We start from the raw sequence: 16,987 nt of genomic DNA, 5'->3' as shown, positions 1-16,987 counted from the left end.
AGTATGGACCAACACATGCTCTCCATTATGGCAGCAAATTGTGGTGAATGCTACTCTTTCCTAATGTGCCACAAAGACAAACTCATTCTGGACACCAAGATGGGCTAGTGGTGGTTGGACAAGTAAAAATGACGTTGAGGTCGCAAGTGGATGCAAGAGAATGTTGGGCCCATTAGGTGCCAATTTTGAATTTCGAATCCTAGTCCAGATCATGGACCTTGGGCGTTATAAGTGATGACCTATATTATTAGGATCACAGGGGATGCTAGGGATGCTGAGTCGCTCCCTTTTCTCTACCTCAGCCTCCCCTTGGGTGGATATCAAAAGAAAGTTAGCTTTGGCAGCTTGTTGTTGACAAAATTCAAAAGAAGTTAGATCGATGGAAGCGATTTAATCTATCTCGTGGAGGTAGATTAACATTGTGTAAAGCTGTTTTAGAAAAACCTTCCCACTTACTATATGTCATTATTCTTAATGCCTTAAAAAATTATCTCAACCGTAGAAAGAATCAGGAAGAATTTCTTCTGGGAAGGTCACAAAGGGAGTAAAGTCAACCACCTGGTTAAATGGGAAATGGTTTCTAAATCCTTAAGAGATGGTAGCCTCGGTTTTGGTGTCTTAAGGGACCAAAATTTAGCACTGTTGGCTAAATGGGGTTGGAGATTTTTCTACGAGTCTGATTCCGTATGGTGTAGAGTGGTTTCGAAGTATTCATGGAAAAGACCAATTTGGCTGGCACACGTCTGGAAAGTTTGGTGTAAGTCTCTGTAGCCCGTGGATCAGCATTTCTTAAGCATGGCTGCAAGTGGAAGCATTTGCCCAATTTAAGTAGGGTAATGGTAAAAGAACCTTTTGGCAAGTCTCTTGGTTTGATAACTCAAGTCTAAGTCTTCATTTTCCCCAATTATTTAGGCTTACTCTTCTCCCCAAAGGGTCTGTTTTTTATCACTGACATGGAAACTCAATCATGGAATATTACCTTTCGAAGATCGTCAAAAGAACCAGAAATTTTGGAATTTTCTCAACTCCTTCAGTGCTTAAATGGAAAGAAGTTGGAGGCTCATGATGATACCCGAATTCGGGTTCTAGACTCTTCAGGAAGTTTATCGGTCAAATCCTTGTCAAAGTGCCTAGCCACTTCAAAGGCCCTCGTTCGCTCTATTTACAAAAGCCTATGGAAGTCCAACAGTCCAAAAAGAATCAAAATTCTTATTTGGATTATGATTTTTGGAATGCTAAACTGCTCTTAGTTCTTCAAAAGAAAATGCCTACACACTATTTATCCCCCTCAATATGTGCACTTTGTCTTTTTGCAGGTGAAGATCTCCAACACTTTCTTTTTTATTGCAGCTTTTCTAGGGCATGCTGGCAGAAGCTCCTCGACATCTTCAACTTGTAATGGGTGTTCTATGCTTCCTTCAAAGATAATGTTGTTCAAATCTTGGGTGGCCCTAAGTTGAAAAAGCAAGCCTATTTATTATGGATAAATAGGGTGAAGGCTTTGCTTGCTGGAATTTCAAAAGGAACCAAAGAGTTTTTCATGAAAAATCTTTATTGTGGTTAAATCGTTTGGAAGCTGCCAGACTTGATGCATCCACCTGATGTTCACTTTCCAAGCCATTCTCAAGCTTCTCAGTGCAAGACATTTGTTTCAATTGGAGAGCTTTTACTTCCCTAAATTAGATGCTATTTCATTTCTTGGTTTTTAAAGAGCTTATCGAGTTGTATTATTTTTCTTTTATGCTAAACACTGATATCTTCATCTTTTTTTGGGATATGATGAGGGTGCTAGGGTGGTGTCAACCTAGTTGAGATGGTCGGGTGCGCCTGCTGATCCCTTTATCTCGTCTTATAGTTTGCTTTATTATGTCTCCTTGTAATCTGAGCATTTGACTCTTTTCATTATACCAATAAAAATTTTGTTATTTCCTTAAAAATAAAAAGAAATAAATAAATAAAAAGGTTTCCCAGCAATATCTCAAACTAAGCTTTTCTCTAGTTAGGTCCTTTTCGTTCTTGGAGAGCTGGTTTTTCAATAAGAAAACAAATAGGGAAAAATATGACAGAGAAAAAGGTCACAATTATTATATGACAAATTTCAAAATAAACTTTTGAGTCTTTGACAAATAAAATTTCATTAAGCTTCCCAAATCAGAGAGGAAATAAACAGTTCATACTTTAGTATGTCATACATTTAATATCTGTTTTCTTTCATGTAATTTTAATAATACTATAGCAACAACAAACAAAAACAACTGCATTTCACACTAAAATAAATGAAATAAGGAGAGAGAAGCGATATGTCTTATTGTAAACAATTACAAAAAATATGCAGAAAAGATTAAATCTTGTCAACTGCCTGTTGCGTCTAATTATTCTGTACAAAGTACAAACCTTCCATTTAAAAGCTATAATGCTTATGAGAATCCAACTGGATATGTTAGTTGGATACTTCATTCCATCACTGAAATTGTCTCTTATCCATGAGAGAGAGAGAGAATCCAACTGACCAGTAACTTACCGGACATTATCTATAGAAAGCTGATCCAGAACCCTTCCTATCAAGTTTGGATTGAATTTTGAAGGCAAAGACGAACCAACTAGCCAATCCTCTGGAGGATATAACTGCGACAGATTCCAAAGCAAGCATTTAGATTTTCTCATCAAACACTCGGTTTTCTATTTTAATAAAAGAAACAAATGCTTTTTCCTTGATGAAATCAGCACGATTAAGTTGAATAGCTACTTCAATTGGTAAGAATAAAATATACCCGATATCCAATGTTCTGCTTTTTTAAAGATATGGAATTTGACCATGTTCATGTCATGTCATGTCATGCTAGTACCCCATGTCTACGTCTATGTTTGCTACTTCAATTGGTAAGAACATAATAAACGAGATATCCAACATTTTTATGTTTTAAAAACATGGTATTTGAGCATCGACCCCAAACGTTGATATCAAGGAAAAAGGTGCCGGGCAGCCCCGACAAACGCTTTTGGTCAATAGAATCCGGGGGATCTTTCTTGATCAAATCATTAGTCAATCACCTCAAAACTTCATCCCCACTAGAAAGAGGCTTGGAAAAGGCAATTTGGAAGACCAAGAGCCCGCGTCGTGTTAACATAACGATTTGGATACTGACTTTTGGATCTTTGAATTGCTCGGAGGTATTACAAAGGAAACTCCCATCCCATTGTTTGTCTCCGACAATTTGCCCTCTCTGTATGACAGCAAGCGAAACCCAGTAGCATTGTTCCTATGCTGTCAAATGTTGGCAGAGCTTATTAAAGATTTTTGGCACAAGTTGGGTATTTGGCAGCTCCTTTCGAGATAATATTTTGTAGATTCTGGTGGGTCCTCTGCTGAAGTCCAGTTCCAAATTGCTTTGGAACAATGCAGTCAGAGCATTGTTAATGCATTTGTGATTCGAGAGAAATCAAAGAGTTTCCATGATAAAGTAACTCATTGGCAGGATCATTTCAAGACAGCAAGGCTTAACGCTTCCTCATGGTGTTCGCTATCCAAATACTTTGAAGACTACTCAGTGCAAGACATAAGCTTAAACTGGAGCTCATTTCTTAAGCAAGACTGTTAACTTTTGTTTATTTACTTTTTATCATGTGATGTATGGGTTTAGGTGCTGTTTGGTTTTAGTTCGGAGTATTTTGTGGAGTCTACTGGTTGTTTTATCATTTTTCATGTTGTTCGTTGTACTTGGATACTTTGTAATTTGTTGTTTGAATACTCTACTTGGAGATGATATGGGTGTTAAAAGGTGTCAACCTAGTTGAGATGTTCAGGTGCACCTCTTGATCCTCGTACTTTGAGCATATTAGCCTATTTTCATTATATCAATGAAAAGTTTTATTTCCGTTTAAAAAAAAACATTAATCCCAAATTTCAAGGATCAAAAGTGTATTTTGTTTATTAAGCAATGCAAAAGAAAGGAGAAAAATGAAAAGAGAACTTTCTACATTTTTACAAGCAATTTAAAACTTTTACCAATTAAATTTTGTTGTTGCTAACTACCCCAACTAGTTCATAAAAAATTTAACACTTAAGAATGGACAAGTCACACTGAGCAAACAAAAGAATGAAAATGGTATCTCTTCGTCAAATAACTACAAAGACCCCCATACAATTATGCACAACGCAAATCTAGAACAATATCCAGCCAATTTCAAATTTTCAAACTTAGGCTAAACAAAAAAAAAAATTAACATGCTGTTCTCCCATGACTTCTAAGAAAAATGTTAAATATGATTTATAGGAGAGAAAACAATAAAGAAAAAAGAAAAAAGAAGGAAAAAACTATGAATAACAAGAAATAAAATATTATGAACCAATGACTATTCGGACAAATTACAAATACCTGCATATTTAATGAAAGATTGACTACATAGTCAATCGGACGAATTTTATCTTGATAGTGGAACTTCGTCTCACAAATAGCTGAAAGCTTGATAAAGGTAGAAGAGTTGTTTCAGAAACTTTGTGAACCAAAAGCACAACAATAACTTCATAACAAATGTGGACAGTAAATAAGAAGAAAAAAGGAGAAAATTTTTATTAAAAGATGGCCATGTCACACATTATTTTTATTAACTACAATAAAATGCTAATATTCTTTTGTTTCAAGGAACTGAATAACTCATTGTCAGCCAAGCTATATGCTTAATAATATAAAAGAAATAAACTAACAAAATGTGGATGCAAAATTTCCTCGATATTTTCTTTCATGGCATAAGATGTTTGATAAATTCACCTCCCCCCCCCCCCCAAAAAAAAAAAAGAAAATAGAAAAGCACAAAACAAACAACACACAAACAAGAACAAAAATCTATTCGGCTCAAAATTACTCTAATTAGCTGATAGCATGCTAAAAAAGTTATAGTAATGCACGCACATACCTCATCAAATATCCATTGGCATACACCTGATTGCTTCAAAAGGCTAATGTATTTAAAGAGAAGCCCAATAATATCCTGCATGTGTTCTACAACATCAAGAGAACAATTTCAGATTATAGTAAGGACAGTAACTAGAAAGAGAGAGTGGGAGAAAGAACCTTGACCAACATCAGTGAGATCTATTACTACTTTGAAAAAGGAAAAATTCACAGTGGAATCAGAATCACCGGCTGAGAGCCCTGTTGCCCAACCTGTATTATTTTTCCCAAAGTATAAATCAAATCAGTTTTCAAAAATTAAGTAAAGGCTAAAAAAAATTTTGTTCATAAAAAACAAGAAACTTTCTGTTCAAAAAAGGGAAAAAAGACAACCTAATGGGCCAAGGACCAGGTCCCTTCTAATCTAAGTTGATGAAGAAAGTGGAATAATCACAAAAAGACTTGTGCTGGCTACTCCAATTAGAGGCCATGAACTATGTGAGGTCACAGAAATATCCAAAAGATCTTTTTTTTTTTCCTTACAAGAAACAGTTTCATTCTTTGGATGAGATATCCAAAGATGTACAAAAGAGGCCCATTCATAGGGAATACAAAAGGTGTTCCAATTTGTAACAAGGAAAGAAACACTATAGCTAGGCCGCTAAATTTTACACCAAAAAACTGCATCGAAAAATAACCGAATCTAAAAAATCCTTGAGCTTTCGTTGTGTTTTCGGATACTCCGGCATTTCTTCCATTCCAAATCTTCCACAAAACTGCATGGATAATGCTAGCCCACAGTTGTTCTTTTACTCCTTTGAAGGGTGGTCAATAAACAGCATCTTAAGCCATTCTTGGGAGTCATTTGAGGGGCCCTGACCCAATGAAAGGCAGAAAACAGCTCGTATCAAATCTCAAAAGTAAAATTACATTTGAAAAGCAGATGGTTAAGTGATTCACTGTCCTTTTGGTAAAGTCAACACCAAGAAGGGGAGAGGTTCATCCAAGGGCAATGCTTTTGAAGTCTACCATTGTGTTAAGGCAAGAGTGTGATACCTCCCAAGCTAGAAATTTTATTCTTTTAGGGCAAGGTAGGCTCCATGGCTTATTTTATAGGGCCTTGGAAGCCTGATTAAACAAAAGATTTCAATTTATCATTAAAAGTTCTATCGCTTCTTTCCTTCCAATCCAAATCAGCCACAAAATAGCCTTGATCATATTTGACCACAACACCTTCAATTCTTCATCCCCCAACCGTTTTGCTATGCAACCCCCGCCCCCACCATTCTTCATTACTCTAAAAAGAATCCCTAACTTTACAACTGAAACTTACAATGGAGGAGAGAGATGAGATAAACTCTCTTGATTCTATATGAACAAAACACACATGTTTGGGGATATCTCAAGGTGGGAGAATCTCCTTTGCATTTTATCAAAAGTATTTGATACCACCATGGGCTACAAACCATGGAAAGAACTTGACCCCCTTAGTAGCATTACAAAGCTCCTTCACCAAAAGTCTCTAACAAAGAAAAGGCAGATTTAACCAAATAGGAACCATCGGCTTCAAGCCTCCACATTAAAGCATCAATGTTTTGGGCCGGTTTTTTATCCTACAACAAAACAAAAAGATTTGCCCACTCCCCATTTCCCTCTCAAACAAACCTCCTCTCAGCCTTAAGTCCCAATTACCATCTGAAAGATTCCACATAATCTAGACTTCGTTTTTTTGGCATTTAAAATACTAAAAATTGAACGGAACGTAGCCCTTGAAGGCTGAATACTAGTCCATCATCATCCTAAGAAAGAACTCAATCGTCCTTGGAGGGAACAAAAAAAAAACAAAAACAAAAACAAGAAATTGAAAAAATATATATTTATAAAAATAAAAATAAAAATAAAAATAAAAATAAAATAAAAAAAGAAAGAGAAAAAAGAACAATCGCCATGAATTAACCAGCACAGACATACATAATTGAATTTTGAATGCCAATTGTGATGCAAATCCATGCATTAATATATATATAAAGAGAGAATTTGGTTTGATCCAAATTTTTGGTTTTCAATATAATTAAACACAACCAAACCAAAAAACTGTAAAAACCTAAATTTCAGTACATGGGTTCAATTTCAGCTTTACTGACCAGTTGGAAATCCTTTTTGTAATACCTATTTACATTCTCTTTTGTACTTTTCATACCTTTGATGAAAAGTTCTCCAACTTTTTAACCAAAAAAAGAAGGGAAAAACTACCAAATATAATGTCCTTTTAATACGAAACAAAACTTTTCATCGAGTATTGAAAAGTTTAAAACTATCATGGGTTGGTCTAGTAGTAAATAAGAGAACATCCCCTGGTTAAAGAGCTAAGAGGTCATAGGTTCAATTCATGGTGGTCACCTACCTAGCATTACCCACGTACGAGTTTCTTTGACATCCAAATGTCGTAGGGTCAGACAAGGTGTCCCATGAGATTAGTCGAGGTGCGCGTAAGCTGGCCCAGACACTCATGAATATAAAAAAGAAAGTATTGAAAAATTTAGGTCCTGTTTGATAACCATTTCATTTTTTGTTTTTGGTTTTTTAAAATTAAGCCTATTTCCTCCTCATTTCTTACAATGATTTGCATCTTTCTTAAGTAAAATGGTTGAATTATTAGCTAAATTCCAAAAACAAAAACAAGTTTTTAAAAGCTATTTTTTTTAGTTTTCAAAATTTGGCTTGGGTTTTTAAACCACCGATAAAAAGTAGATAACAAAGGAAGAAATTTGGAGATAAAAGTAGTTTCTCTAGACTTAATTTTCAAAAACAAAAACCAAAGATATAATTTTATATTTTTCAAACGGGGCCTTAATGTTTTATATTTTTCAAACAAGAAACAACTTCTCGATGATATAATTTTTTATTTTTTTATAAGAAACATTTCATTGGTGAATGAAATAGGAAAAACCCACCAAAAGATTATTACAATAAAGATTTCCAATTGAAAACAAGATATGATAAGCTAAAATGAGAGAAGAGTTTAAGGAAAAAGTACAAAACAGTTTAAATAAAATTGAAAAAGAACAAAGGATGCATACTCCCAAATGGAGTGAAGAAGGAAAAATCAAAACAGTTTAAGGTCTTATATTTAAAAAATGCTTCTCAAAATAGCACAACAAAAGAATTGTCAAACCCTATATGAAAAAGTTTTTCTTTTTTTAAAAAAAAAAAAAAAAGAATGTTACCAAAAACATCACAAGTAGTACACTGATAGAAAAACATAATTTTTTTTAATAAGAGAACCACTTTGATTAATATAAATGAAAGAATCGCCAGAAGAGGCCCCACCAAAAGCAAGTGGGCAATCAAAAAGGAAAAAGAAAATCACAAAAGGAATCCCAATTTTGGCAACCCAAATAAATTAAAGTCCAACATGGAATATTGAGATAAACCAAAGACATTCACTCCAACATGATGTTGTCTAATATAGTCAAACAAACAAGTCAATATATGAAAGTAGAAGTGCAAATCTCACTCTTGAAGGTCTGAAACTTTTATGTTAATATGTACAAGAACGCACCTAATGTTTTAAGAACGTAATACAAGGATCCTTCTCCTTCATGGCCAATAAGATGACTTAGATACCGGCATGGCCCTTCCTTGTAATGATGAATCTCAGGAGTTATTGGCCAAACAATTCTCAGTTTATGACCTTGTTTAATTGGGATGGCTCTAACAAGAACCTGAAATGTTGAAAAAGAAAATAAGGTCTAAAACAGTAGTAGTCACATTTTTTATCAAGTAACAGCAGAAACTTTCATTTATGAGAGAGCAGCCACTTCAAAATTCATATAATAGGCTTCCAGAAGCAATCAATTTAAAATTAAACAATCAAGTCCATAAATCCAACTGAGCATGCACAATCCTTTGTCAGCATATCATAGGGGTGATGCAATACATATACCTGGAGATGTTCTGACGTGCATGGCTGACCAGGAAAATTAGCGCGATTGCAGTTATGATTTGGAATATCTTGAAATATGTTTTCCACAAGGATTTGTACTTTATCAAGCTTTTCTGAATAAGGTAAAAATAAAGGATTTGTACTTTATCAAGATTTTTGGAATAGTAAGAAATTTAAGTTGCTCTTGATTCATTTTACACAGCCCAAAAACCCAATATATAATGGGCTGAATGTGTACTAACCTTTTGAATATACAACCAGATGCATGACATTGGATGAATAATTATTTTTATAAAATTTTAGAAGTTCATGCCTTGTATCCAGCCCTTTAGCTTTTGGTTGAACCTCCAAAGTGTCCCAGTTCCCTGTATAAGTAAAAAGATGTGGGACAATAAGGAAACTAGTGCCCTTCTACACACCACCATCAAAGCACAATATGAAACCGAGAGGTAAATGCATGAACTACTGGAATTTTGAAGTAGTTAAACTACTTCAAGCAGTATTATCTTCCAGAAGAGTAGTCACAGTTGAAATACAACTATCTTTTATGTAAATTAAAAGGGGCAAATCTAAATTTGAACAATTTAAAAAGGAAGTAGATAACAAGTCAATGTCCCAAGTAAATAAATTTGATCTTTCTTCATCCACATACAGATAATTTACATATTCAGATATACAATAAAACTTGTAGACATATCAAATCAATCAAATGCCAACTCTTATTCAATGCATATAATGTTATAACCTGTGCTGAATTTATGAAATGGATGACTTTCAGAACTTATATGTCTCTGAAGCTGCATAAAGTGACAACTTTCAGTCAGAAGGGTGATTGATAGAAATTTCTTTAAATATAAGTAAGTCCAAACTTCTTACTCAAGAAAAAGCGCTGTACTTAAAAGATCTATTTCATTTTTGAGATATGTTATCTTTATTTATATTAGATACTATCCCATTGTATCTTACATTTATTAGCTATTTTCTTTACTCGTTTTAGCTATTTTCCTTTTCTGCACTTTCCTTTGTATTATATCTTCTTGGAGTTTCACTGAATACATTGAATTTTCTTCCAAAAAACTATATGGTAACGAATCCCAACCCTAAACTCAACTCACAACATTACCTTATTCCACCAATTCAAATCTCAACCTAGGATTTTTTATTTTTTTTTTAATGAAACAAATCACTTTCATTAAGAGAAAAAATGAAAGAATATAAGCACTAGGGCATACATAAAACCAAGTCCATAAAAAGAAATGGACCCGACTAAATAAAAGGAGACCAATCAAGAAAAATAGTTCCTATAGAATAGTTGTAGAAAAATTTTAAAGTTGAAGCCCCAAAAAAAACATGAAACCTAATAAGGGCCCAAACATCACTAGACTCCTTATCCAACCTTCTAAACACTATTTTAAAGCTAATAAGGATCTCCCTCTAAGGCTACAGGAATAAGTCAATAGAATTGACAAATGACTTTTTTCTCTAATGTGCTTTATATTTCTAAGTTGAACTTCAGTTTGATTTCAGCTAGCAAATTTGTTGGTGACTCAAATTGCACATCTGATTTTTACACAAACTTGGCAGTACAAAGCAAAATGTGGCCTCCATTTTTTTTTTCAAGAAAATAATTCTTCAAGTTCAGTCCTCAGTCCTAGTTTTGAGTTTTGTTCTAAGTTTGTTAGTTTTATTTTTAAGACAGGGCCCTTGTCAATAGAAAGTCTCATTTTTGCCTTGGCCATAAAAATTTCTTGAACCTTGAAAAGTTGTTATCTAATTTAATAATAATAATAATAAAAGTATATATTTTTCATTTATTGCACTTCCAAATAAGAAATCTTGGAGAAGTAATTACCTGGTGCATTCTCCACCCATCAGACAACAAATTCTTTTGATTCTCTGCAAGTAAATGAGGCTTTCATTGAGAAAGACGGAAGTACATTTCTGATCCCTAATATTTTTCTTTTATCTGATTGGCACTGAGTTCCCACACACATGCACACGCACACACGCAAGCACGCAAACGCATGCACACACACACTCTTTTTTAGATGTGCCATGAAGTTCAAATAAAATAACTGAAGCGAAGGAAACCTCCCAAATTTTTCATTTCCAACCAAGAATCCTCACGTTGAGTTTTGCCGAAGTTTGCTCTCTTTGTTACAAAGCACAGGAATCTCTCAACCGCACCTTCTTTGAATATTTATATTCTCGGTAGTCTGGTTTTTAATGTTTGATCACTTCAACCTCAATTGGGTATTCTCATAGTCTTTGAAGGTATATGTGCTCCACCTTTTTTGTGATATTAGGTAGAATTCACAAGCTTGTTTACTGTGAGTGAATGTTGTTGAGACCATTCTTTCTGAGCTTAGTTGGAAAGAAATCAATACTCTTCCAGAAAATTTTTGTGTTTGATTCAATTCGGCTTTGCTTAAAGGCTTCTTCATGGTGTTCTCTCTCCAAGAATTTTGAAGGGATTTCAAATCAAGATACATACCATGGCCCAAACGTTTTTATTGTGCCCCATTCATTTTGAAGTTTTACATTTTTCTGATTTTGATATGATGTTTTGTGATCATATGTTGTTTTGTTTTTTTTTTATCTCTGAGCATTAATATCTTATCATTATGAGAATGAAATGTTCCATTTCCATTTTAGAGAGAAATATTTCATTTCCTACCCAAATTTTCATAATCCAAAAGGGCTAATTCCTAAATTGTTGTGTGACTACGTAAAGAGAGAGATAGAAACCTAAGATATAACGCAGTGTCCTCTATCCTCTCATCCCTCCTTTGAACTTTGCCACTGTTCTTCTGGAAACGGTAGATCAACATTTATCACAATTTATTCATGAAAACCCACTGAATAAGATGGAGAATAATTTAACCAACATCATCAAGAGTAAGAACAATCAAAGAAAATATGGTTGAGATAATCTCCATTTGCCCAATACAAAGAGCAAACTGAAGGCATAAGATATTGCGAAGGAAACTTTTTCTGCAAAATCTCGTAAGAATTAAGACTCCCATTAAGAATGATCCATGTTAGGATATTAACTTTCTTCGGACTCTGCAATTTCCAAATTGCTTCATGTAATTTTTTGTCCAATGAAGATGACTAATCCAAATGACTTGTCATCGATTTCACCCAAAACAAACCTGAAGAATCAAGAGATCAACTTTGAGTATCGTCCCTATAAGTATGATATATCGAGGCTAAACTCATAAAATTTCTTTAAACTCAAAAGTTTCATCTCCTTTTAAAGACCTTCAAACAAAGGTCCACGAGCTTAATGAATCATCCAACAAAAGAAACTATAGCTTCTAAATTAGAGGCAATTGCAAATCATTTAGAGAATCTATCCTTCAAAATTACCCCATTGTGCCAAGGATCCAACCAAGACAAAGTGTGTCTACCATTTATGACATTCACCATCGATTAGGCCTCTTTATGTATAAAATTATATAACCATCATGGGTTGGCATAGTGGGTAGTAAAGGCCATTGTAAATAGAAAAAGATTTTGAGGGAATGAGTTTAAATCCTGGTGGCCACCTACCTAGTGTTTAAAATCCTACAAATTATCTTGGCCACCAAAAATAATAGAGCCAAGAGATTGTCTCAGGATAGTCGAGGAGGGTAACAAACTAGAGCCTAGACACACACAGATATCAAAACAGTTATTATACTAAGCAAATACAAAGAGAGGAATTCTGATACTTATAAGAGACTTGCACTCATCTTTTGATCTCTTCATCGGTCGCTTCTAAATAACTTCAGTTTTCGGCTCAAGCCTTTGGGTGAATCTTGTAATGTTATCTCCTTCCCAATTAATATTGATTTCTACTTGTTGGACCTTTTTCAAATGAAGCTCAAAAATGAGGAAGAAAAGTATTGATAAAATTAAATATAAAAAAAAAATTAATTAATTTTTTAAATTAAAAAAACAAACAAAGAAAAAGCACCAGTAAAGTTTGAGCTGGAACTTTAATTTTCTTTTTCTTTTCTTTTTTCTTAATTAAACAAAAAAACGAAACATTTCATTGATAAAATGAAAAGAGCCTAATACTCAAAAGATTCAAACTCCCCAATGGAGCGAAAAAAAGAAAATAAAAATTACAATGGAAGCATAAAAGCGAAAACCATACCCAGTAAGGGGATTGGAAAAGTACACCAAGAAGAGGCCAACAAACAAACCAAGCTTAACCAAATTTGAACAGAAATTGAACCAATAGCATTAACCACAAAAGAAAATCGAAAGGACTGTTGGATTGCCAAAATGTTGAGAGGATGAAGAAGAAGCACAACAATGGAAGACCGAGATCTCCTCTACTTCAATGGAAAAATGCTACAACAGAGGACTTTCCAGAATAAAAATCTTTGATCAATGACCAAATAGGAAGCAGCAAAAGAATCCACTTATTGCCAAATGAAAAAGATTATCAGAAAATGTGCGAACTTGACTTGAAACTGTGGACTAATCAAATAAAAATCTCATTCCTTGGAAACACAAATCGTGTAGATAGCAGCTGGAACTTTTCGTTGTTTAAAAGTAAAAACCCAAATATCAAATTAGCTAAATTAAAATATTTTTTGAACAATAAACAACTTTTCGTGCTTCATCCCTCAAAGTTGCTTATCCTAGATTATTTGATCTCTCCAACCAAAAGGAGGCCACCATTGCTCAATGCTGAAATTCGGAATATGAACCATGGGACCTTGGTTTGTGGAGAAATCTTAAAGAAGAAGAGGTTCTAGAATGGTCTGCTCTCTCTACATTACTTGTGCCCCCTAATGACCACTCGGTGGATGACGAATGGAAATGGAAATTGGATAAATCTGGTCTATTTACCACAAAGTCGCTCACCAACTTCTTGCCTCAAGTGGAATCATACAGAATACTCACCTATATAAGAACATCTGGAAGGATCACATACCAAAAAAGTTTTGGTTCTTTCTATGGGAGGTTAACCATGGTAGTATTTAACATGGTGGACGTACTTATCAAAAAGGCCCCATGGATTGTGTATGCCCTGAGTTGGTGCGTCCTTTGCCACCAATGTGGAGAATCCATTATGCACATCCTTGTTTTCTGTGACTATGCTCAATCGTTTTGGCAGAGAATATTATCATGCTTCAACTATAATGAGGTCTTCCCAAATGACCCTCTCATCCTATTGAATATGCTTCTTATTGAGCATCCATTCTTTTTTTTTTCTTTTGAAACAGAAATAAGACTTGATATAATGAAAGAGTCTAATGCTCAAAGTACATGAGAGGAAACAAATTGAAAATTTCAAACTCGCTAATACAAGTCTAGAACCAAATTACTAAAACTCAGAAGAAAAATTTTTAAAAAAATCCAATTTAATATAGTTCTTAAGATGAACACATATTCTGGATGATTTTAACTCGAACAAGCCCAAAACAAATAGAAGAAAAGCTTCCACCGCAACGTCTCACAAAGATTGAACTTGAAATAATGAAGAGCCAGCTAAATATGATTGATGAAATTCCAAAACCAATGAAGAAATCAGCTGCTTCCAACAAACCGATTGATAGCAAAATGGGTTGTTGATTTTGTAAGAAAAGTGCACTATAGGCTTCCCCCAATTGCCAAGTGTGAATTCCTCTTCAGCTAATGCTTCTTCTTAATCAGAATCTTCACTACTCAGACTGACATTTGATTCATCATCTGAATCCTGATTGATAAGCTTCTTGTAATCCTGAGTGAAGGTTCTTTGAACAAAAGAAATATTTGAACCAGGGATTGTAAAGTTGGTGTGAACGGTAACAAGTGAAGAACGATGTTTTCTTAGGGGTTTTATGCCTTGAGGTATTAAAGCCCAAGTGCAATTATCCTCCAAGAAATCTGGCTTGGACAAGTGGTTAAACAATGCTTCGACTAAAGATTTATTCTTCTGATTTCTGTCATTCAACGGAGGGATTGGAGAAGTTTTTGGACTCATTTCCTCAAGGATGTCATCCTGAACCGCATGATTTTCAACTTCCATTCCAGGTTGGAGGCTCTCAAGGTTCGAAATCAGGGGAGGAGGAAAATGTAAAGGCCAAGACTGACTGGAGGCTCTTCAACTTCTAAGGCGTCTGCAAGCTTTTTTTTAATCTTTGGACTTGATGGGCTTCCTTCTTGAAAACTGCAGACTTGATTAGAGGTAGGTAGCAATTGTACCGACGTTTCCTTATCGAGCATCCATCCAAAAATGAAAAACCAATCATGTGGACCCTCATCATCACAGCCTTCTTTTGGCTCATTTGGAACGAATGGAATCATCAGAATTTTGAAGATAGAGAAACGGAATTCACTCGATTTTTAGATATCCTATTGTATACATCTCTATCTTGGTGCAAATTCACTTCCTTTTTTTGTGATTACAATCGTACTTCTCTTATAACATAGTGGAACAACATTATGTAATCTCTCACGGGTTTTATTGCCCTTTTGTAATTTCAACTATCAATGAAATTATGATAGAATGTTTCTCATAAATAAATAAACAACTTTTCATTGATAGATTAAAAAAATACTGAATGTTCAAGGAAACAACCTCCCAAATGAGAAAAAAGCCACCAAATTAAAATATGACGTAAACATATACTACCAGAATCAACCGCTTTGATTTCTCTCATTGTAGCATCAGGAGACATTAAAGGTTTGATGAAAAATTGAGCAAATCTGGAGGAATAAAAAGGTAAATCATAATCAGACAACATTGTATGCAGGCAACAATAAGAAGTGAAATAGCATATACCTGTCCAAAGCCTCCTCAAAACAATCAGCATTGACCTCAAAATAATAATTTGTCTGCTCAGATGCCGTGAAGGCATTCATGCTACCTCCGTGCTATATGGCAATGGAAAAAAAATAAAAAATATTCATCAAAGCATACACATGAAGAACAAGAAGAGTAATTAGACAAAAAAAATTAAGGCTTTTTTTAATATAGAAACAACTACTTTCATTGAGAAAAAATGAAAGAATACAAGCACGGACATACAAAAAACCAAGCCCACAAAAAGGAGCACCTCTTTATAAGAAGGGACTCCAACTATACAATAGAATGCCTATAGAATAGTTACAAAAGGTCTTCGAAATCAAAACCCACAAAGAAACATGATAGCAAACAAGAGACCAAATATCACTAGGATCTCTTTCCCTCCCTCTCAAAGTTATATTATTCCACTCCCCCCACAAAGTTCATAAGGTCGCATACACTCCAACAAGCCAAAAATTGACCATTCTCTCCACGCGGCAGATTGAGGAGGAACTCCTCGATCATGCTCCTCGAAACCCTCTGACGAGCCACAAAGAAGCCAAATGTCTAGAAAAACAACTCCCAAACAAAACTAGTATCCTCACACTGTCAAAGGATATGATCCGATCTTCCTCCACCTTTCGACAAAGAATACAATAGAACAGCCCAACTAGCGAAGGTAACTTCCTCGCCAGCCAATCTATCATATTAGCATGACCGTGAAGAACTTGCCAGATAAGAACCTCACTTTCCTAGGAATCTTAATCCTCCAGAAAACAGAAAAAACCGAGACACCAGAAGATGATCAACCAGACCATGACAAAAAAAATATATAATTAAGGTTAAAAAACACTTTTTTCCTTGAACTTTTACGAAGGTAACAACTTAGTCCCCTAAACTTTAGTTTGTAACAATTTTGTCCAGGTACTCTCAATTTTGTTACAATTTAGTCTCTGAACTTCCGTATGTAACAATTATATATAATTCATGTACTTTAAAATTTGTGACGATATAGTTCTTATCGTGAAAAATGTTGGTTGAGATTTCATATGATTTCTTACGTATGTAGATGGTAAAATGATCACATATCAGATTACAAAAATTAAGCCATTACACAATGAAAATCAAATTTTAATTTTGATAAACTTTTTCACAATAGACATTAAATCAGTACAAATTCTTATACAAACTAAAGTACTAGGACTAAATTGTTATATTTGAAAGTTTAAGGACTAAATTATTACTTGCAAAGCTCAAAAGAATAAACTCTTGCAAAAATGAAAATACATTGATAAATTGATACAAAGTAAAAACGAAAGTTTAAAAACTAAACAGTTACTTTCTTGAAAGTAACAATTTAAGCTATCAGGTAGGAGTTTT

The 16,987-nt window shown here is 34.3% G+C and overlaps 1 protein-coding gene across 3 annotated transcripts in view; it reads right to left on the bottom strand.

Moving 5' to 3' along the window:
- The window catches only part of LOC120091708 (insulin-degrading enzyme-like 1, peroxisomal), a 34,100-nt gene that overhangs the window by 12,682 nt on the left and 4,431 nt on the right, over positions 1 to 16,987 (bottom strand). For 2 of the 3 annotated variants that reach the window (XM_039049819.1, XM_039049820.1), the window contains exons 5-15: positions 15,605 to 15,696; positions 15,455 to 15,528; positions 10,691 to 10,734; positions 9,584 to 9,635; positions 9,081 to 9,203; positions 8,839 to 8,951; positions 8,455 to 8,617; positions 5,073 to 5,165; positions 4,915 to 5,000; positions 4,377 to 4,463; positions 2,522 to 2,625 (exon numbers count right to left, since the gene is read on the bottom strand). In XM_039049819.1, the coding sequence (XP_038905747.1) occupies positions 2,522 to 2,625; positions 4,377 to 4,463; positions 4,915 to 5,000; positions 5,073 to 5,165; positions 8,455 to 8,617; positions 8,839 to 8,951; positions 9,081 to 9,203; positions 9,584 to 9,635; positions 10,691 to 10,734; positions 15,455 to 15,528; positions 15,605 to 15,696 (1,031 nt within the window). Of the gene's footprint in view, positions 1 to 2,521; positions 2,626 to 4,376; positions 4,464 to 4,914; positions 5,001 to 5,072; positions 5,166 to 8,454; positions 8,618 to 8,838; positions 8,952 to 9,080; positions 9,204 to 9,583; positions 9,636 to 10,690; positions 10,735 to 11,586; positions 11,609 to 15,454; positions 15,529 to 15,604; positions 15,697 to 16,987 lie in introns of those variants that run through there. The other variant, XM_039049821.1, reaches the window with a different exon arrangement.

This window comes from Benincasa hispida, chromosome 11 (assembly GCF_009727055.1).
Source record: "Benincasa hispida cultivar B227 chromosome 11, ASM972705v1, whole genome shotgun sequence".
Lineage (NCBI taxonomy): Eukaryota > Viridiplantae > Streptophyta > Magnoliopsida > Cucurbitales > Cucurbitaceae > Benincasa > Benincasa hispida.
This window is presented reverse-complemented; position numbering and strand designations above follow the sequence as displayed.